The sequence below is a fragment of the Drosophila persimilis genome, unplaced genomic scaffold (genome assembly GCF_003286085.1).
Source record: "Drosophila persimilis strain 14011-0111.01,24,50 unplaced genomic scaffold, DperRS2 tig00000700-arrow-arrow-pilon, whole genome shotgun sequence".
Classification (NCBI taxonomy): Eukaryota; Metazoa; Arthropoda; class Insecta; order Diptera; family Drosophilidae; genus Drosophila; species Drosophila persimilis.
This window is the reverse complement of record NW_020825340.1, coordinates 1,903,502-1,925,789: the sequence shown is the minus strand read 5'-3', so window position 1 is coordinate 1,925,789 and position 22,288 is coordinate 1,903,502. Positions and strand designations below refer to the sequence as shown.

Here is a 22,288-nt window from a genome sequence, read left to right as displayed (position 1 = left end):
CGGGCCTGCTTGATGGCCAACAGAGTTCAGTGCCCGGAAAGTGGGTCAAAGCAAAGCCCCTCTCCACCTCCCCCACCCCTGTCGAGGAAAAGTGAAATGCACAGGGGGTGGTGGCCCGGGCTCGGGCTCGGGCTCGGGCACGGGCTCTGGCTCGGGGGTGGCTGTCGTCTGACAGGGCACAGGTGTCTTCTCCAGCGCCAGGGAATTTTTTGCGCCAATTTCGGTTGTGCCCTGCTTGGACTTGGTGGGTTCATTGGACTCGTTCGAGGACAGAGCTGCCAAAGGAAGCCTTTGACTGTTGTCCCTCAAAGGAAAAAGGGGCTCCAAGCCCCAATCGAAAGATTAAAATTGTGCCTCCAATGAGTCATAGCTGTGCCCCCACCAACACCCACCACCCACTAACCATATTGTGCACACATTTTTGACCAATTAAATGCAATGCATTTCCTTCCTGAGGTCACTTCCTCTGCCAGCAGCTGCGGCGGCAGCGCCAACTGTTCCTAGGCACACAAATAGCTTCTCATTGTTGCACGCCCCTCCCCCCTCTCCGCGACTTTATGCAAAACAAGAACAACAAATACGTAAGTTTTGCTGAGCGCCAAGTCAAGAGAGGCACACGCACGCACACACAGAGACACTCTCTTGGGCACACACTCCACCGCTCCACCACTCCACCGCTCCACCGCTCCACCACTCCGCCACTCTCCCAATCTCCCGTTCGGATTCAGGCTGCTGTTCTGCTTCTTTAAGGTTATTGCAGTGCAATGTCCTCAATTGTTGGGTTGCCTTGGCTGCCTGCCTCTCTCTCTCCCTCTCTCTCTCTTGCTGTTTCTTTCTTTTTCGGGAGCTCAGATGTCCCTTTTGCTGATTCGCTTGCAGTTGCCCTTCGCAGTGCGAAAATGTGAAAGGTATTTCCGTTTTCGGCAGTGCTCCATCATTCCCTCTCTCTCTCTCTCTGGTGACTCTCATTTGTCATTATCATTATTAATGCGGTGTTTGCTTTGCTAAACCGCCCCCTTCCACCCCACCCAATTATCTTGATTAGTGGATTACTAATGATTGAACATTTGGAAATTAGGAGGCAGTGCACATGTGCATGATTGGATCCTTGGTTACAAAAGCCCCCCACCGCCAGCTCCAATCACAAAACCAAAAGCCAACCCACTTCCAAACAGAATTCCGCCCAACTCGAACGCAAACTCAAACTCAAACCAACAACAACTATTGCAAGGCGACCATGAAGCCAGAGAGTTGAACGAACTGAGCAGAGACACAGCAGCAGCAAGCAGTAGAAGCAAGCAGCAGCAGCAGAAGCAAGCAGGCAGCAAGCAGGCAGCAAGCAGCAGGCAGGCAGCGACTGCGACTGCACAAGTGACGTCAATGAGCGCGAGGCCAAATGGAAACGACTGGATTGTGTGTGTGTGTGCGGGTGTGTTTGTGTGTGTGGGGGAGGATTCAGCAGCCCCCTTTTGCCACTGTGCCTACGTGCGGCTGACCTCGTGTTGCTTTTACTACGTTCAAGGAGTGCGAGAGGGAAGGAGTACGAGCTGTACGAGTATTATCCTTGCACAGCGGGTGTCTACCGCGTGCATTGAACTCTGACCTGAATGGGCAGCCAGGCACAGTGGTGAGGGGGGGCTCTACCCCGATACCCCAAAACATATTCGTAATTTGAGCATAATTTATTTATGCCACATTGAATATTTTTGTCAGCCGTCAGAAAGTGTGGGGGGGGAGCCCCACCATGACGAACGATCGTTGAAAGAACTGTAAAGCGCCATAAAGTCTCCCCTCCCCTCCCCCCAGTCCCCTTCCAGGCACGTGCTAATTGCTTACGCATCGGAAGAGGGCCACAAAGCAGAGGAACTCCAAAAAGCTTAACAAACGATCGACGTTGAGACAGGAGATGATTGGGCGATGGTTCGGCAGTAAGAGAACCGTGGAAAGAGGGAGAATAGAATTTTCCTCGCTGGTGAGACCTTTTTGACCTCCATTCCCCCATCGATCCCTTCGCGTTCGAGCCACGGACCACTCGACGACAGCCCCGACTCCTCGGGTGCTTTACGATCGTATTGATGTCAAGTTCTGACAGTAGCCCACAGAATGGGACTTGAGCGGGAATGGGACCCGTCGAGTGGCCCCCCCAAAACAAAGCTGAACAGAAACGAAACGAAACGAAGAGATCTTGGTCAAGCAGCTCCAACGGGGCGATCGTGCCAACAGGTAGGCGTTTCGGTCAAAATACAGGAAAGAGGGCAGCAGTCAGCAGTCAGCAGTCCTCCCCCCGCGGCATAGATCCATTCATGAGCGCCCCATCGATAGAAACGGCCAAAAGAAAATTATTTAACAGAGAGCATGACGCTGCGGATGACGCTGCGGATCAAGCAGTGTCTTGGTGGGAGAGAGAGACAGAGAGAGAGAGGAGGAGGAGGAGGAGGAGAAGCAGCAGCAAGTGTGCGCTGTGTGCGCTGTGTGTGTGTGGGGACTGCTCTCACTTTCTTTTCAAACTTGTTATTCGCTTTGGCCGCTGACGAACAGAGTTCATTCACATTTGGCAGCCAGCGAGAGAGAGAGAGAGAGAGAGAGAGAGAGGCAGGCGGCAGAGAGTTAACCGCGCGAAATGGGCACAGCTGTTCGTTCCCGAAAGTTCGCTCCAGCTCCAGCTCCAGCCTGGTTCGAAGTTTGTTGCACTCCAGCACTCCAGCACCCACTCGCATTCGCACTCGCACTCCCTGAAAACGAGTGCATTGAACTCTTGGCTCTGCTCTTCTCAGCGAAAAAGGATTTTCTGCACATTTTTAATTGCCAAAGATCTCCTTGAACGCATTTCGACAGCCTCCACCCCCCCTCGCTCCCCCTCGACCAGCCAACCTCTTGGGGGCAGGCCACCTGAGGTTTCTGTGTCGTTGACCGACCCTCAGCCGCAGCGAGAGAGAGAGAGAAAGAGAGAGAGAACAGAATTTGCATGCAAAATGCATTGAGAGCAAACCGAACGTTCGCTCTCTCAGCACAAACCGAACGAAGCCAGTGGTTTGCTCGGCTCTCTCGCTCGTTCGTTTCGGCTCGGCACGGCTCGCCTCGGTTCGGTTCGGTTCGGTTCGCGCGCTCGCTCTGTCAGCTCTACATTTGGAGGTAGCTGACCGAAAAGTGGGTCACGACAATGGCGGGGTTCGTTGAACTGAACTGCCAGTCAGCCAGCCAGCCAACCTCTGCCGCAGTCGCTGCCCGCTGCCTGCTGCTGACGTCGTTGGTGTTTTTGGGCGAGGGCGAAGGCGAGGGAGAGGGGCGGTCTGGTACTCTTTTTGGCCTCAAAAAAACGGAACAACAAATATTATTTAATATTTTTCATAGAGATTAAATAATACACATACTATCTGGCTGGAAAACAGGGGTTCACTGAACCACTTCTGCTAGAGGGGTGGAGGAGGGGGGAGGTGTGGAATAATATTTGCACACTTTATTAATTAGTTGGGGATTGTTGGCCACAAATATGGGTCAACTGATCCCACAAAGGGGTCGGGGGAGGGGGGGTAGAACCATCTGGAAACAAAAGTTAACCCAATTTTGGAGTGCCTGCCCCTGCCCCTGCCCCATGCTCCATCTAAGATCCTCTTGGACCTGTCATACTTATAGATGGAGGTGTTCCGCCCCCACAGCCAGCACTGCCGCCTGCCTATCAATTAATCTTATTTGTCACTCATTTATCAAACACTCCCCCCTCCCCCACCTCGATGAAGGGTGGTGGGGGGCCCCTATTTGTTATCAAACAAAGCGGATCAGTCAGGTGGCAGTGGCAGGAGGCAGCTGCTACCTGAGAAATCTGCTGCTGCTGCTGCTGCTGTGGCGCGTAGGTGTTCCAAGAACTATGTACAACATCAACGGGGGCGCCTCCACTCCCCAACCCCCCCTCCCCACCACCACCGACAAATGCAGCGCAGCAGGCAGAGGCCACATCTATTGTTAGCTGCGCTGCGTCGCTGCCGCTGCCGCCGCCGCTCGGAGTGAATGTCCTCTGTTGGCACACAAAAACAACAAGCAAAACAGAGACAGAGCGAGAGAGCGAGATGCCAAGAGAGAGACCCACTGCCAGAGAGAGAGACCCACGAAGGCGGCCCGAAGCTCCAACGAAGTTCGAGCGTTCGGCGTGTGGCTGGCGCTTGTCTCTGGCTGGGGCTCCAACGCTGCTTTCATTCGCAAATCGCTCGTCGTCGGAATCGGTTGTTGCAAAGAGCTGGAAAAAGAAAAGAAAAGCGCGCGCCAAGAGAGAGAAAAAAATAAGAAGAATTGAGTAGAAAATTGAGCGCTAAACAAATGTATGCAACAGCAGCGATATAACGATTTATTTTTGTTCGTGCCAGTGAAGTGCAACACACACAGAGAGAGAGAGAAAGAGAGAGAGAGAGAGAGATCTGAGTGAAGTGAATTATACCGAGAGCAAATGCAATGTTCCTTATTAGCAAATTGTAGATCCGCCAGCAACAGTCGAGAGTTCAAGTGTCATTCGGAAGCCAAGCCAAAAAAAAAAAATACGTTAATCTAGAGGGGAAAATGGTTTGTGCAATGCAGGAGATGCAGCAGCAGCAACAACAACAACAGCAGCAGCAACAACAGCAGACCATGCAGCAGCATGGTACTACCATAGTTCTGCTCTCGGGGATTGTCCCGATGCAGCAGCAGCAGCAATCGCCCCCGCAGCAACATCCCCAACAACAACAGCAGCAGCAGCAGCAGCAGCAGCAGCAGCATGCCAAGAGCCAACAGCTGAAGCAGCAGCATTCGGCCTTGGTCAAGCTGCTGGAGTCGGCGCCCCTCCACAAGCAGCAGCAGCAGCAACAGCAGCAGCCACCGCAACGCAAAAGACTGAAAAACGAGGCAGCAATCGTGCCACACCACACACCTGCAGCAAGCCCAGCAAAGACAACCACCAACAGCAACAGCAACAAAAACAGCAACAGCAACAGCAACAACAACAACCATAGTATTAGTCAGCAACAGCAGCAGATCGTGCTGCTCCTGCAGCAAACACAACAGCCAGCAGTGGCTGTGGCAGTGACAGTGGCAGCCACACCAAAGCCCTGTCCAGATCTGAGCGCCAAAAATGACAGCGAGTCGGGCATCGACGAGGACTGTCCGAACAGCGATGACGAGCCGACAGCCACCTCCCTGGCCCACCCACTGCCCGCCGGGGAGGAGGGATACGAGCAGTACCAGTGTCCCTGGAAGAAGATCCGTTATGCGCGAGAGCTAAAGCAGCGCGAAATGGAGCAGCAGCAGCAGCAGCAACAGCAGCAGCAGCAGCAGAAGGAGAAGCCACCAGCAGCAGCAGCAGCGGCTGTTGTCCCGCCGACCGCCAGCAGCAAGCGTCACCCGCTGCACTGTGATAGCCCCTTTTCCGCTCAGACCCACAAGGAGATCGCCAATCTGTTGCGGCAGCAGTCCCAGTCCCAGTCGCAGTCGCAGTCACAGCCCCTGCAGCAGCAGCAGCAGCAGCAACATCCTCAGCAACAGCAGCAGCAGCAGCAACATCCTCAGCAGCAGCAGCGGCGCGACAGCTCCGACAGCAATTGCTCGCTGCTGAGCAACTCCAGCACCCATTCGGCGGGCAATGGCTGCACCTGCAGCAGCGACGAGCAGCAGTTGGAGGATCTGGAGGCCCAGGATTCGGGCTGCGATGACGAGCTGTGCGAGCAGCACCACCAGCGCCAGGACTTGGACTCGTCGCAGCTGAATCTTCTCTGTCAGAAGTTTGACGAGCATCTGGACACGGCCCTCAGCAACAGCGGCAATCCGGGCAGAGTGGCGGCAGCCAACGAAGATGCCGATGTAGGTTAAGGGGATGTGGGACATGGGTGGGGATGGGTCGGATATGATTACTCTATGTTGATGTTTTTTTTATTGAAATTTCAATCAATTCTAATGAAATGTTTATTCTATTCGATTTGCAGGGCTTCTTCCGTCGCTCCATACAGCAGAAGATCCAGTATCGGCCCTGCACCAAGAATCAGCAGTGCAGCATTCTGCGGATCAATCGCAATCGGTGCCAATATTGTCGCCTGAAAAAGTGCATTGCCGTCGGCATGAGCAGAGATGGTAAGTCACAAAATATTTACTCTTCATTTTGCATACGGTAGTAATTACTACGCGACGCGACGCGAGCGGGAGCGGGAGAGAAAGAGCGCAAAATTGAGTCAAGCTCAAAAGCAACAACACAGCGGCAAACAAATTAGATGCCGAACGAAGCAGAGACACGAACAGACGAACAGACACGAGACACGAGACGAGCCGAGTCGAAGCATAGCCGAGTTCATTGACCAGCCATGAACGAAATTTCAGCCCAGGCACATGTATCTGCGCGCGTGTGAGTGTGTGTGTATGTGCATTGCAACATTTGCTGCTTGATTTCACGGCAAAGTAAAAGTTGTGCTGGGCACACAAACACTTTGTTTAAACAAATTTCCATCCCACATCTCGCACACCCGCATCCCAGGCCCATTTCGAAATTGTGCCGAGAGTTGAATGAACGCACTTAACCCAATTCCATGAGCGAGGCCAACCACCCACCCACCACCAGCCGCTCTTCGACTCCCTCCCTCTCTCTCTCTCTCTTTCTGTGTCTTTCTCTCTTTGACAGTTGAGTTTTGTAATAATTTGTTTAAATTAGGCCTGCCCCGAAAATATTTACAGGAAATAGCCAGAGCAGAGCCCAGCGTCAGAGCCGCAGCAGTGATTATGAAAGCAGCGTGCTCGTTCGCGTTCGTTTGCGCTCTCTCTCTCTCTCTCTCTCTCTCTCTCTCCCGCGCGCGCGACGTTCATTGACTTCTGCTGCAGCGCGGCGCAGCTCTGCTTTCGAAAACGAAAGTGGTTCAGGCGATGCGTGTGCGCTGTGGTGGAGGGAGGGGGGTATGGGGGCTGGCTGCTTTGTAGGCAGCACGCAGACGCGGCCTTTGTGTAACAGTTATATTGTCGGTTTCGGGGCTTTAGATTTTTGGTATTTTGGGGGAAATATACCCACCAAATTTGAATTTCCCAAAAATATTTGCTGACCCCCACATTAATTTGGATTTTTGTATATTTGGTTGGTTTTCGATTAGTTTTTTAGCAAATCCTTGAACTAGTTCTAGCCACCCACCGACTGCAAAAACCCCACAGCTAGTGCCAAAAATACCATCGCACAAAAATGCGACCGCCAAGCAAACTCGAACTCGGCAACAGGCAATGAAATGAATCGAAAAAAAAAAAAAAAACAGAAAAAAACAGACGGGGAGGGGAAAAAAGCAACAAATTTCGAATTGTTTATAATAAAAATGACCGTGTGCTATTTAAGCGACGTCAACTGAGCAGTCGGCAGCGTCGCCGAGCAGAGCAGAGCAGCGCCGCAGCGCCTTGCCGCTCGCCCCTCTGGCCCCCCTTATCTTTCAAGGAAAATTCAAATAAAATATACCGAAACGAAATGAAGCCGTGAACGCTTTTTTACAGTTATAAAACCAGCGGCGCGCCGAGAGTGACCTAGAAAAAAAAAATGGCCAGCAACGAATTAATATTTTACTTTATTTAAAAAAAAATGATATTTCTCCGACTGCTTTCACTTTCTGTTTCACCCGTAATTGGGGGGGCCATTTCGAAACACTTTCTTTTTTCGGCTTTCATAATTTCTCGTCCAATAGTAATAGGATGGGGGAGCGGAGCGGGGGGGACAGGCCATTTTGTTTGTGTTTTTTTTTTTGCTATTGCAAAGACACGAAAATACAACGCAAGAAATGAAAACGAAACCGAAATTTGGAGCGACACCCGCCCCTGTGCCGTCCCCCGTGCCGTCCCTTTGGCTATCCCCCACACTCTGTCGCGGCGGCGGTGTAGTTCAATGACCGCCGTGCCGAGCCGCGCCGCTGACGTGCAGCGAAACTGGGTCACCAGCGGCAGCGCAGTCGGGGCAGTGAAGGTGGTGGAGACTGTGTATCTGTGTGTGTGTGTGTGTGTGTGTGTGTGTGTGTGTGTGTGTGTGTCTGCTCTGCTGATAGTAAACAACGAACAATGCACACACACGTACAGGGAGCGTACAAATATATCAGTATTTTATTTGTATTGTTTTTGTTTTTTTTTTGTTTTGTGTTTTCTCATTTTGCATTTGATTTTTGTGGATTTGCTTGGAAATTTATTAGTTCGCTTTGCCGTGGGCCAAATAATGTTATGTTTGATTTGTTTTTACGAAATCCTTTTTTCTTTTTACACACACACGCACACACACACGCACACACATATAAAACATGGTGATTTTTAATTGAAATGAACTTAAATTAGCGCGAGGTTGGAGGCAAATTGAAAGTAAATACATATGCAACACGAGCAACGGCCCGGCCCCGGCCCCAGCCCCAGCCCCGGCCCCAAGACCACAGCGATGGGGAGGGAGGCGCAGCCCCAGCGACTGGGTTTTTGGATACGATTAGAATATATTCGAATATTCTCGAACGAAAAGGCCGAACGGCATAGCATAGCAGGAGAAAACAATACTAAATCGAACAGTGTTTGGTATTTTCGTTGTACAAAAAAAAATACCAAGAAGAAAGTACCTACAATTATACAGAAATAAGGAAAGACTTCCTTTACTGATATTTTAGGAATGTTTGGTATTTTTATGGTATTTTTTTGGTATTTTTTTATATTTTGTTTAGTTTAATTTTGGAAAACCTACCAGTAGCTTATCTATACATTTTTTATTTGTTCTGGCATTTCTTTCGAGTACACTCCACCCCCCCATCCCCACCAACCCACCGACATTGTCTTGTATCTAAGATCTAAATCATAGCTAAACAAATATGTAAGCCCATAGATAGCCACACCTAAAACAGCAAGGGGGTGGGTTAGGAGGGGGCGGAGGGGGGCAGGCAGCAATTAGTTGCTTGGGTGTTCCACAAGCACATAAAAATAATCAAACAATTGTCAATTATCGAAGGCACAGCATTATTTCTATATAGAAACACACACACACGTATCGTATCGTATATATAGGAGTGCGCTGCTGTTGTTGTCGCAATCATTATTATTTTGAGGCTACACACACACACACACACACACACACACGAGCAGCAGCAGCAGCAGCAGTGGAGGGGCAACATGCATGTAGATTTCGCCTTGCCTCGTCCGAGCAGTCGCGGCTGCGAGAGTGTTTTGAACTTTATTCAGGTCAATTACAAATACATTAAAATGCCAGTGCTACACACACACACAGGGACAGACACACACACATGCTCGTGGCAAGCTGTTGACTAAAATAATATTGGAGGCTATACGAACAAAAATTTACAATAAAAACGAGAACAAGGAGGAGACTCGAAGCAAGGCAGGGGTCTGTTCTGTTCTGTTCTGTTCAGGTCGGGTCTGGTCTGGTCTGTGGAACTGAGGAGGCAAGGAGGCAAGGAGTCCAACCAGCACTTTGCAACAGTTCAAGGAGCCTCCCTCCGTGCGAGTGGGTGGCTGGGGCAGAGAGGCTTCAAGTACAATATGCTAATGATGATGTTGTTGCTGGATGATGATGATGAGTGAGTGGGTGGTTGTGGGTGGGTTGTGGGGTGCTGCTCGAGGCTGTTCCAGTTGGTGAAGGTTTTCGTGGGGGGGGGGGGCGGTGGAACCACTTGGAGGTTGAGCAACTGCCGTTGGAAGGCCTTCCCTCCCCCACCCCATGAAACCTTGAGTGAGGCTCTCTCTTTAGAAGAGAGGCCTTCCTTCCAGATCATTCCCTACCAAAAAAATAAAAACATTATTATACAATTATCGCCTAAGTGAAATCATTTCACGCGAAACGAAACAAAGAGGGAGAAAGAGAGACAGAGCGACAGAGACTGGACAGAGAGAGAAGACTGCATCAACAAATTACTTGAGCAACGGCAGCTGCTCGACAAGTCTCTTCCCTCTCTCTCCCTCTCCCTCTCTTTCTGTTTCTTTTTTTTTGGTTACATAAAGTTACGCGTGCGTATGCTTTTGTGTCTGCCTTCACCTGCCACCAATTTTAACGGTGAAATTGCAAAAAAGAAAAGAGCGCCAAGCCACAACAAAACGAAGCCAAAAGAGATGCAAACCAAAGGCAAAGGCAGAGGCAACGAAAAGAAGCACAAGAAAAGAAAAGAGAAAAAAGAGTAGCGCAAACGTAACAAACTTGTTTTACGGCTGCTGGCAGCGACGCTGGCGTCGCCTACTACGCAAGTTGAACCTTCAAAAGGTTCATTTACCTCGTGCCCGAACGGGCGTCGGGCATCGGGCATCGGCCATCGGCCATCGGGCGCCCGACCAAAACACGAACCACCGACAGCAGCAGCAGCAGCAGCAGCAGCAGCAGCATACTTAATGTTGAAAGAGTGTGGGGGGCGGGGTGGAGGGGTGGTGGCGACCAGAGCGGGAGAAATAAAAAATGTACTTTCGCTTTTTTCAATGCCTCGGCGCCAAAAACTAGTTTCGAGCCCCAAAGCGGAGAGCAGAGAGCGTAGAGCAGGAGCATTGCAGCAATTTGGATCTGCTGACGTCGTCGCCGCCGCTGCCGACGCTGCCGCCGTCGCCGTTTTGGGCCACAGTTAAACGACCGAGCAGCGGCAGAGTTCAACGACTTTTGTAAAATTTCTCGAAGGTTTCGCATTGCAACATCAGCGACAGCGACAGCGACAGAGCCAACTTGTTCGAAGCTGCATTTGCATTGCTCTCTCTCTCCCGCTCTCTCACCCGCTCACTCGCTGTGCTGTGCTGAATGCTGTTCATTGCACTCGGCCTCGTTTCGGTTCTGCTCGGGGCTCGCTGCCTGGTGCAATTTTTGCACGACGCCGACGTCAGAGCCGAACCGAATGTGTCTGAGAGAGCGAGCGGTTCGCATGCATTTGTCGCCGAGTGCAGCGACTTCTATTTGGGTCAGGCACGGTCATTCGCCTCGCTGCGACTGCGACAGCGGCTGCGGCAGCGCCGTCAGCGCCTTGCATTTGAATATAATTATACACGAAATGGAATTATTTTCGTTGCGTATGCGCCTCCGCCTCCGCCTCTGCCTGGGCCTCTGCTTCTGGCTCTGCCATGTGCTGGAGCAGCTGGACCGCAGATGGGCGATCAGATCAGTGTGGCCCCATTTCGGGGGAGCATGTTTATTTAGTGGGTATTTGGTGAACTTGCTGTCTGGAATGCGCATGGGGGTCAAGGGTGGATCGAACACAGACCAATAAATACTATTTCGTATTTATTTTCCAATTTTTAAATAATTTTCACGTCCACACAAAAATTCCCCTTGAAACGCAGAATTTTCGCTTTGTGCGTTTTGCCTTTTGTTGTTTTTCCACTTTATTGATGAGCGTGAAACGAGCCCGAGGCGACCTTTTCAAGTAGAATTAATAATGTGGCACAGGGGCAAACGGCAGAGCAGCGACCCTCTCCCTGAACGATCCCCCCCCCCCCCCCCTCGCCCCTGCCCGAGAGAGCGACATTTTCATGACCCACAAAAATCGCTTGCACGAAGGCTTCACCAAAAAACAAAAATAAACATGGGGGGAAATGTCTGTGTGTGTGTGTGTGTGTGTGGCGGGGGGTGGCGGGTGGGGGGAGACAGACAGTTCCAGAAACTTCAAAACAAACAAAATGATGGCTTTATTGTTATTATTACGAATATTATTACACGTTGTCCCCCTTTCTTTTGGGGCTCTCTTTCTTTCCTTCTTTCCACACACTTCGATGGGGCTTACGCAAGCGACGCGGCGACGCAGCGACAGAGACTGAAGCAACAACAATTCTGTCTGTCGCTTATGTGACTTTACGTAAAGCCCTCCCCCTACCCCTTGCCCCCCCTGCACGCTCCAAAAAGGTGTTTGTGAATCACCTTCCTCTAAACCCAAAACCGAAAGTAGGCCTATCTCTCCGTCTCGCTCTCTCTCTCTCTCTTTCTCGCCGTCTCGCCAACGCTTCCTGATTGCAACTCTGGCTTTTGCCTCATCGAGAAAAGAGTGCATTGAACTCTCTCTCTCTGTCTCTCTCTCTCTCTTTAACAAGTTTTGGCTTTTATTTACTTATGATTAGTGCTTTTTTTCTTGGCCACAATTAGCGGCCATTTCTCCGCAATTCAGGAAGTCAGCCCAACCAATGGCCCGAAAGCATTGAGAAAGCCAACTGATGCAGGGCTCTGTGGGGGGAGCAGGGTGGCGGGGAGGGGGGTAGCACTGCCAAGAGAAAGTGAAACTTGTTAATTGGCTTTTAATTGCTGGCATTGTGCGGGTCTGGTCTTTACTGTTGAATGTCAATTATTTGCCAGAGAGACAAGACTTTTGATGAGATTGAACTGGTTTTTCCTCCGCGGGGGGCGAGTGGCGGGTGGCGCGGGGCCCCCCAGAGGCTTGCATAAGTCTCGCCAGATATTTCGATATTAGATAGATATATTTCTTGGTTTATTTCTTGGTCTTTTTTGTGTCCATCGAAGTCTTGTCTGGCAGTGTCTGCCGTTGGTCTTTCGGGGGTCTTATGCAACTCGAGTTTATAGGCCTACCTTCCTCCTCCTACCAAACAGTGTAACTGTTGCCCAATCGTCGTGGCCCGGTGTCTGCCGTCTGCATTTCCACAACACACGCACGAAAATTTCTACCCGAAAAAAGCCAAACAACTTTCACTTTTACTTTCGTCCGCAAGCAACAGACAAGAGACACCACGGAAAGACACTCAATGGCTGGCTCATCGTTGGAAACGATTATTAAATTTTTCGTTGTTTGTTGTTTGTGTTTGGCCCCATTCCAGCGGCTGAGTTCATTGACCAGCGGGGAACTTCCCGATCCATCCATGACAAACTCGAAAAGTTTGAATAAACAAACGACTTCGGTGGTGGAGTGGAGCACTCATGAGTCAGTGAGACGAGATCAGTGAGTCATTAGGTGACCCCACAAATCAAATGAATCCTTGACTAAATGTCTAGAGATCCGCTAAGGCTAGCGGGCGGAGGAGGAGTCGACTGCCTGCCTGCCTGCCAGACGGGGCCAGAGACGTCATAAATTATACCCACTCAAGCGTGAAATCATTAAGATTCATTTAAATACATATCGCTCTCCTTGCTGGCCAGCTCAGCCTCCCGACCTCCAGACCTCAAGACCCGTAGAACAGCCCAGTTTTTCCACCTCCAAAATACGCATACGCATACGCACCACCCTTCAAGTCCATGCCTGTGCGCCGCCACCTTTTTTCACCAAGTATGAAAAAAGCTCTCCTTAAAGCTTTCCGTACTCTTAAATTGTGAAACTCAACACACTGGCGCGCTCTGTGCTCTTTGGGGTGTGTTGAAAAGCTTTGCCGCGAAGCTTGAGAGAGCTTTCTGGTAGGGCTCGCTCTTGAGCTCTCTCTCTCTCTCTCTCTCTCTGGCGACAGTTCATGCCGTTTGTTGTCTTTTGGCGGCGCGAACATTGAACTTTTGTGGTAGGACCATGTTGTTGCAACAGAACGAGAGGGCGATGCCACAAAAGAAAAGAAAAGAATCAGGAAAAGCTTATCATCAAAGCCTTGGCTTGAACTTGAAAAGAATAGAACCACAAAAGGGCAGAAAATTAGCCAAAAATAAATGTAAAAAATACTAAAATAATTATTAATGAAAATTCGTAATTGTAAAAATCCCCCAACAAAAAACTCCCATCACTGCGAGCGAGCGAGCGAGCGAGAGAGAGAAAAAGAACACTGCGAAGAGAGAGAGCCAATGAAATGCCAAGCTTTACGCTGCCGCTCTTAAGAGCGCGCGCTCTCTCCGCCGCTCTCTCTCTCTCTCTCACTCTCTGTCTCTGTTTTGTGCTGCCCGCCTGCTTTGCTTTGCTTTGGTATATTCGGTGACGTGCTGCGGCTTTTACAGTTATTCGCGTTCGAGATTTTGTCGAGTTTTGTCATGTCAGCGGAGGAGCACGCACTCACATTCAGTTACTGATTCAGATATTGAGGAGCACTGAGCCCAAGCCGCCCGCCCCCCAATAAGAACGCGAGTGTTGACCAGAAACCACAAACCAAAAAACCAAAAAACCCAAATAATTTAATAACTAAATAAATGACGAAAAGTCGACCAAGTCTCGCCCAAAAACAAAAACAAAAGCGAAAAACCTACACACACTCACACACACACCCGTCTGTCTGGATTACGCGCTAAATGAAACAAATATCCAAATAAATATTTAACAAATTCCAAAAATTATTTTAATTGTGAGAAAATCGTAAGAAACAAAACGCAAAGAAAGTTCCTGCAAAAAAAAAAGAAAACAAAACTAAAGCCAAGAAAAGAAATGCAATATATTTTTTTTCTTGTTTGAAAGAGTGAAAAATATCTTAAAAATATCTTAAGACAACCTACAAACAAATAGAGTGGTGTTTATTTTTTTTTTGTTTTGGAAATAATAATTAAACTCCAGAAGAAAATCGCAGTGTATCCAAAAGAAAACCAACAACAACAACAAAAGTTAAACCAAAAAGTTACAAATTTTTTTTTGGCCCGACCGCCCCCGCCCCGTGCCAAAAGAAAGAAAGGAAAACTCCAACCAAGAAAGAATTATTCATGAATACTCGAATGAGTGCCCAGCGGAATCTCATAGGGAGAAAAGTGTAAACCAAAAAACCAACAACAAGTTTTGGGTTAAGAAAACAAATAAAATTACCGAAAAATATAACAAAATACAATTCATAGAAAAATGGGCGAAGAACTGCCGATACTGAAGGGGATACTCAAAGGCAATGTCAACTATCACAATGCGCGTAAGTTTCCAAACAGATTAGAGATCCATTCCGAATTGGAGTTAGAAAGTGAAAGAAATTTCCCTAATGCTTCGACTGACACAGTTTCCCTCCCTCCCTCCCCCCAGACACAGCTCCCCCCTCAGCGCTTTCGGTTTCCAAAAAAAATTAACTCCCATAGATGCTCTCCGACTCCGACTCGGCTTTGACTTTGATTCGGTCTTTATTTTTTTTTCTTGTGCGGTGCTGTTTACCTTTTTTTTTCCAAAGCGACGCTCTGAGCGCCATTGAGTGTTGACCTCGTTTTTAAACAGACAATAATTTGTGCGGCGGCAGAGGCTGCTGCTGCCGCTGCTGCCGCGGAAGAGCTTTAAACTTGAAACGCAGCTTCGGTTCGGCTCGCTCGGTTCGGCTCTGTTCGTTGGAAGTGAAGTGAAGGCTGGCTGCGCTGCAGCGCTGCTGCGCCGCTTGCTATTTTCTAAAAGAGTGGCAGGCGGCCGTCCGTCGCATGTTTGACCAACTTTCTTCAGCGGCGACGGCGACGGCGGCGGCGCAGCGCGCTCTAATTTCTACGCGCAGCCGCAGCGGCAGCATTTCATTTTCCATTTCATTTGACCTGGATTTCGCCCCTGCCAGTCAAGTGGGTCAATTTCTCGCAGTGTATTTGCTGGGAAAAGTAGTGAAAAATCAGCCGCAGCTCTCGTGTTGTTTCACTTTTTGCTGTGTGTGTGTTTTTTTTTTTGTTGGGTTTCCTCAGTGAAATTTTTGTAGAAATTTCTTTTGACATTGAAAAGGAAACACATCACCCCACCCCCCTCCCGCCCGCCCGCTCCCCTCAAAAGATCGTAAGGATGTGTGGCTGCTCTCTTGCAGTCCAAAAACTAAATTTTTCCTTTGTGGATGCTGGCAATGCTGGCCTCCTTTTTTGTTGGTGCGAAAAACGTGACCGCAAACGTGTCGCCGTCTCTGTCTTTGCATGTCTCCCTCTCTCTTTTGGGGTTTTTGGTGAAATGTGAAAGTTCACCCACATCCAAATGCTGTTGCTGTTGTTTTTTTTTGGTTTAAAATCTAAAAAAAAGAGAAAGTGTAACAAGCCAAAAAAAAAATACGAGAAGAGTGGAACAGCAGCAGCAGCAACAGCAGCAGCTGAGGCAATGACCCACTTTCAAGGGCACTAAATTACACAAGGGACGAGGGTATCGGGGGGCACTTCCTGCGTGACAAGCCAGGACAACAGCTGTTGCCCGTGCACCTGCTCTCCAACGGCAGCAATGAAGCGTGTAATTGATGCACCGAAAGGGGTGGGGGGGACCCTACCTTTAAGTTGAACCAACGATTACCTGCCACTAACCTCAATCTTCCCCCTCTCTCTCTCTCTCGTTGCAGCTGTGCGCTTTGGTCGCGTGCCGAAGCGAGAGAAGGCGCGCATCCTGGCCGCCATGCAGCAGAGCACACAGAACCGGGGCCAGCAGCGGGCCCTGGCCACAGAGCTGGACGATCAGCCCCGTCTACTGGCCGCCGTCCTGCGGGCCCATCTCGAGACGTGCGAATTTACCAAGGAGAAGGTCTCGGCCATGCGGCAGCGGGCCCGCGATTGCCCATCGTACTCGATGCCCACATTGCTGGTAAGTCCATCAACATCTATACAATATATACATACATATATCGTAGTATTTGGCTGTAAAAGGTTGCAGCGTAGGCAGTGGCTCTCGATTTCCGGGCCCAGATCAGAGATCTGTCAGATACAGAAACAGTCGCCGAGGCATTAGGTTGGGGTTACTCATGCGCCAAGGTGAACCTGTTTGCATGATTCTAAACCAGGAAATCGCCAGCCATGGCATGGCATGGCTCGCACGTACCGCTCGCTCGGTCGCTCGCTCGGTCGGTCGCTGGCTCGGTCGCTGGCTCGGTTCTTGCAAGACAGACCTCCAAATGGTGGCAGTGCGGCGCGGCGCGGCGGGGTTTGGGGTCAAGTTCTATGCGAAGAAAAACCTGTCAATGTCAAATTTATGACGTTCCGCGACGACAGACGACAGACCTGAATGATAAATGGTTTAAGGTGGTTGTAAAAATACACAACTTTTGTTTAGTTTTCGTCACCGTTTTGGCGGTCAGAGCAAGTAGATCGACGGTGGGAGGGGCGGGGGGATGGGGGTGGTGTACTACAGGGAAGAGGAAGTCATAGACACCCCCTGGATGGTTGGGGAGAACGATCTAACTACCAGTCGCCCGGCGATCGAAAGCGATAAAGAAAAAACGTGTCCCAGCAACAACAGCAAATTATACAAATACAGTTCTAAAGCTCAAGGTCAAGCGCAGCGTCATTATTAATGAAAGCACACACTCACACACACAGACAGACACAGAGACGTAGGAAACAAAGCGCTGAATAGATAGAGAGAGTGCGAGGCGGCAGAGAGGGGCAGCGAGGGGGGGTCGCAGACAGGCACATGCGTTGATCATTTAAATAAATTATTATTAAAATATTTAAAAGCGAGAGAACGAAAGAATACGAGTACCTAAAGAGTTAGAGAGGGAGAGGGAGAGGGAGAGACGGAGAGAGAGGAAGAGAGAGAGTCAAGTGCAAGGCCGTCAAGCATTGAAATTGGAGGGTTGGAGGGGCGGTCCCTGATCCTAGGGGGATCAAACCCCAGAACCCACTCATAGAAAGGCAAACGCTAGAGCCGACCTTCGGACAAAGCTATTTTTTAACCTTGGCGATAGAATAAAACGAAACGAGCTGCGTCCCCCCCTGCCCCCTGCCCCTGTAGCACCCCCCAACAAATGAGTAAACAATAATAATACTAAAAAAATGCACTCAAATATGCATAAAATGTGAGGGAATAGAATATGAGGAAGCAAAATATGCCAGAGAGAGGGGGGGAGAGGGAGAGAGCGAGAGGGAAGCAGCGACACGACACGTAATATGCAACGTGTGTACGTACGGAAGGCGGAAAACGTACGGAGGTTATGACTGAGAGATGATGATCTCTCTGTCTCTCTGTCGGTGTGCGTGTGTGTGTGTGTGTGTGTCCCTTCTAGAAATAGAAATTCAATTCGCTGATTAGCCCTAGGAATTCGATTATTCAATAGATTGCTAGCCAGCCAGCCATCCATTCATCCCCCCCTCGTCCCCCCCACTAAATCCCTCTCTTTTTGCGGCCCCGATTTTGCGGTAAATTATTTTTGGCAAACAAATTGAAGGTCTTGTGATATGCCGGCAGAGCGGCACGAGTATGCGGGAGGGGGGGAGGTTTTATATAGCCTCCTCCGGCCCCACTCATTAGTGGCCCGAAAAACTATTTCCGCTTTTGCGCACATGAAAAATCCAAATCAAAACAACAAATAAAGAAAAAAAGGGAATCGGAAAGGATCCGAAATGTATAGCGGGAGGGGGCGGGGTACGACGCCGACGCCGACGGCGAAGCTGGCGCATATCAAACGACGACGTCAAAGCGCCGAACGACCCACCGACCGACCGACCGAAGCGACCGGCAAAAAGTCCGAAAAGAAACGAAAGAAATCTTCTTGTTCTTGCGCTTCGTCGCCGGTTGCCGGTCGGCAGAGAAGAGAGAGGGAGAGCGAGCGAGAGCGAGAGCAAAAACACTTTCAAGGTTAATCTGCAGACAGATTTTCAAAGAGCTGTCGGGGGCGGAGGCATAGCGGCTGAAAATCAAACATAAATTAAAAATTAAGTCGATGCGAAGAACAATAGCCAATGGGCGGCCGGTGGTCGGTGGCAGGTGGTGGGCGGCTGATATCGGGGCACGTTCAATGGGCGGGGGGGCGGTGGGTCGTCTGGGGGCGCACTTGGCGGCGCATGTTCATGTAACTGAAAACCCGGAAAGCCAAATGGCGAAATAGCATGAACAGTCGTCACTCTGAAGAGCCCCCCGCCGCCGCACCAACCCCAACCCCAACCCCAACCCCTTTTATATATTTTTTCGAGCGAACACGCGCCAACACAGTGGCAACAACAGCAACCCGGAACCTTGAACTCTAGTTCGTCGACCTTGGCGGGTAATGTCAGGCCACACACACACACGGCAACACAATGAAAGCTCCCAGAGAGTGAGAGAGAGAGAGAGAGAGAAAAACCGCCCCTAGAAACTACAAAAAAAAAAAAAACTAACAGAACAAACGAAAGCTGATGTCGTTAGGGCGCTTTCTCTCTCTCTCTTGCTCTCCCTCTCGAAAAGCTTCCAGCGGCGTATAAGGAAATGCGACATTTGATAAACGAGAGAGGGAGAGAGCGGGGGAGAGAGCGAGAGGGCGAGTGGGAGAGCGAGAGGGCGAGTGGGCGTGCGGAAGTAGAAATAGTTGTGCGATTATTGATTTACGCGATAGAATGTTGGGGGGAGCAAGCGGGACGGACGGGGAGGGCGGGAGCAGTTCGCTGACCTTCGTGTGCGAAACGAGAAACGAGCGAAACGAGCGAAACGATGACGCGTGTGCGATGAGGGCGATGCGATGCAACAGTTACTAACGGTACCCCATTTTTTGTGTTCCTTTGCAGGCCTGTCCCCTCAATCCCGCCCCCGAGCTGCAGTCCGAGCAGGAGTTCTCGCAGCGTTTCGCCCACGTGATCCGCGGCGTGATCGATTTCGCGGGCATGATACCCGGCTTCCAGCTGCTCACACAGGACGACAAGTTCACGCTGCTGAAGGCGGGCCTCTTCGACGCCCTGTTCGTGCGCCTGATCTGCATGTTCGACTCGTCGATCAACTCGATTATCTGCCTGAACGGGCAGGTGATGCGCCGCGACGCCATCCAGAACGGGGCCAATGCCCGCTTCCTGGTCGACTCGACGTTCAATTTTGCCGAGCGGATGAACTCGATGAACCTCACGGACGCCGAGATCGGCCTGTTCTGCGCCATCGTCCTGATCACGCCCGACCGACCCGGACTGCGCAACCTGGAGCTCATCGAGAAGATGTACAGCCGCCTCAAGGGCTGCTTGCAGTACATTGTCGCCCAGAATCGGCCCGATCAGCCCGACTTTCTCGCCAAGCTGCTGGAGACGATGCCCGACCTGAGGACCCTCAGCACCCTGCACACCGAGAAGCTGGTCGTCTTCCGCACCGAGCACAAGGAGCTGCTGCGCCAGCAGATGTGGAGCATGGAGGAGGGACAGGATCCCACCTCCGGCAAGTCCCCGGCCGCCAGCTGGGCCGACGCCATGGACGTGGAGGCGGCCAAGAGCCCCCTGGGCTCGGTTTCCAGCACAGAGTCGGCGGATCTCGACTACGGTTCACCCAGCAGCAGCTCGATGCAACAGCAGGTGGCACAGGCCGCGGCCTCGCCGCCACAGCCATCGGCATTGGCCAGTTCGGCCCCACTTTTGGCGGCCACCCTCTCGGGCGGCTGTCCACTGCGCAATCGCGCCAATTCCGGCTCCAGCGGTGACTCCGGTGCCGCCGACATGGACATTGTCGGCTCGCATGCGCATCTCACCCAGAACGGCCTGACAATCACGCCCATTGTGCGCCACCACCTCCAACAGCAGCAGCAGCAGCAGCAGCAGCCCCACCCCCACCACCAGCAGCAGCAGCAGGCGCACGCCCAACAGCAGCAGCAGCAGCAGCAACATGCCACACAGCAGCAGCAACAACACGCCACACAGCAGCAGCAGCACCAACACCAGCAGCATCCGCAGCTGCACCACCACCTGACGGCGGGGGCAGCGAGTCGCTACCGGAAGCTGGACTCGCCCACGGACTCGGGCATCGAGTCGGGCAACGAGAAGAACGAGTGCAAGGCGGTCTCGTCGGGCGGCAGCAGCTCCTGCTCCAGTCCCCGTTCCAGCGTGGACGACGCCCTCGACTGCAGCGACGCCCAGGTGTCCGCCGCCCAGGCGGTGGCCGCCGTCAATCCACAGCTGAGCGTGGTGGCCGTCTCCCCGGTCCGTTCGCCGCAGCCCTCGAGCAGCGCCAACATGCATCTGAAGCGCCAGATCGTCGAGGACATGCCCGTGCTGAAGCGCGTCCTGCAGGCCCCGCCCCTGTACGACACCAATTCCCTGATGGACGAGGCCTACAAGCCGCACAAGAAGTTCCGGGCCCTGCGCCATCGCGAGTTCGAGACCGCGGAGGCGGACGCCAGCAGCTCCACCCACAGCCTGGGCGCCCTCAGCCCGCGCCAGAGCCCCATCCCGGCCAGCGTGGCCACGCCGCCGCCGTCGTCACAGGCGTCACACTCCCTCGCGGGTGTGTCCGGGCCGGCCCAGAGCCAGCTGCACATGCACCTGACACGCGGCAGCCCCAACAGCGGCAGCCACGGCCACGGTCACGGCCACGGCCAGGTCCAGGGCCCCAAGGCCTCGATGGCCAGCTCCCATTCGGTGCTGGCCAAGTCGCTGATGGCCGAGCCCCGCATGACGCCCGAGCAGATCAAGCGGAGCGACATCATCCAGAACTATCTGAAGCGGGAGCCCGGCACCGCCGCCCTCGCCAGCAGCACCACCTCCTCGGCGAGCATGGGCGGACGCAGCCCCAGCAGCCACTGCGCCTCGCCCTCGACCAGCAGTCCGCCGCCGCCGGCCCCCCAGCGCTGGGGCAGCAGCTCGGTGATCACCACCACCTGCCAGCAGAGGCAGCAGTCCGTGTCGCCGCACAGCAACGGCAGCAGCAGCAGCAGCAGCTCCTCCAGCTCCAGCTCCTCCTCGTCGTCCAGCTCCTCATCCAGCAACAGCAACAGCAACAGCAACTGCAGCTCCAGCTCCGTCGGCAGCTGCCAGTATTTCCAGTCGCCGCACTCCACCAGCAGCTCCTCGGTGGCGGTCACAGCCCCGGGTAACGGGAACGGCAACGGCAACGGCAACGGGGCAGCCACTGCTGCCTCCTCGAGCCCCGCCCTGCTGGAGCTGCAGGTGGACATTGCCGACTCGGCCCAGCCCCTGAACCTGTCCAAGAAGTCGCCAACGCCGCCGCCCAGCAAGCTGCACGCCCTCGTGGCAGCGGCCAACGCTGTGCAGCGCTATCCCACTCTCTCGGCCGATGTCACGGTGACAGCCTCCAGCGGCGGCGGCGGGGGAGGCGCTGTGGGTGGCATTGGCGCTGGTCCGCCATCGCAGGCGGCCAGCCCGGCACCGACCAGCAGCAGCCCGCCCGCCGCTGTGGCGGCCGTGCACAAGGTCATGTTGGAGGCGTAAGCCCCAAGGCAGGAGAAGGTGAGACAGAGACTGACACAGGTCCTTGGCGGGGGGATGGATTGGAGAGCAGGCGATCGATGGGAGAGGGGATTAGGTTAGAGCAAGGGCAAGGGCAAGGACAAGAGAAACAGAAAGAGAAAGAGAGAGTCTTGTACAAAGATTGCGGGCGGGAGAGCAGAACAGCACTATATTTAATGGAAAAAACTAAAAGCGAGGAAAGGAAAGGAACAACAAAAGAACGAAGGCAACAACTAAAAGTTATTAATTTAAACCCAAGGCATTGAAGGTATTACCAGGCGAAGACCAGAGACGAGGAGTATGCATATAAATATATCTTTTTTTTTTAGCCCTAAGAACTTTAGCATAGCGTGAGGAAGGAACCCCCCAAGACCCCCTCCCCCCAGACCCAGACCCAGACCCAGCCCAACCCCC

At 52.1% G+C, this 22,288-nt stretch overlaps 1 protein-coding gene across 2 annotated transcripts; it reads left to right on the top strand.

The window, feature by feature from the left end:
• The first annotated feature begins 4,427 nt into the window (after positions 1 to 4,427).
• On the top strand, positions 4,428 to 21,896 carry LOC6598924 (ecdysone-induced protein 75B). Of its 2 annotated transcripts, XM_026992041.1 has the most exons (4): positions 4,428 to 5,823; positions 5,946 to 6,090; positions 16,093 to 16,331; positions 19,223 to 21,896. In XM_026992041.1, the coding sequence occupies exons 1-4, from the start codon at positions 4,549 to 4,551 to the stop codon at positions 21,854 to 21,856; spliced, it is 4,293 nt and encodes a 1,430-aa protein (XP_026847842.1). In that variant the 5' UTR covers positions 4,428 to 4,548; the 3' UTR covers positions 21,857 to 21,896. The 2 variants fall into 2 exon arrangements, with proteins under 2 accessions (XP_026847842.1, XP_026847844.1); XM_026992043.1 differs by lacking the exons at positions 4,428 to 5,823; positions 5,946 to 6,090 and adding an exon at positions 14,614 to 14,727.
• Positions 21,897 to 22,288: the final 392 nt, after the last annotated feature.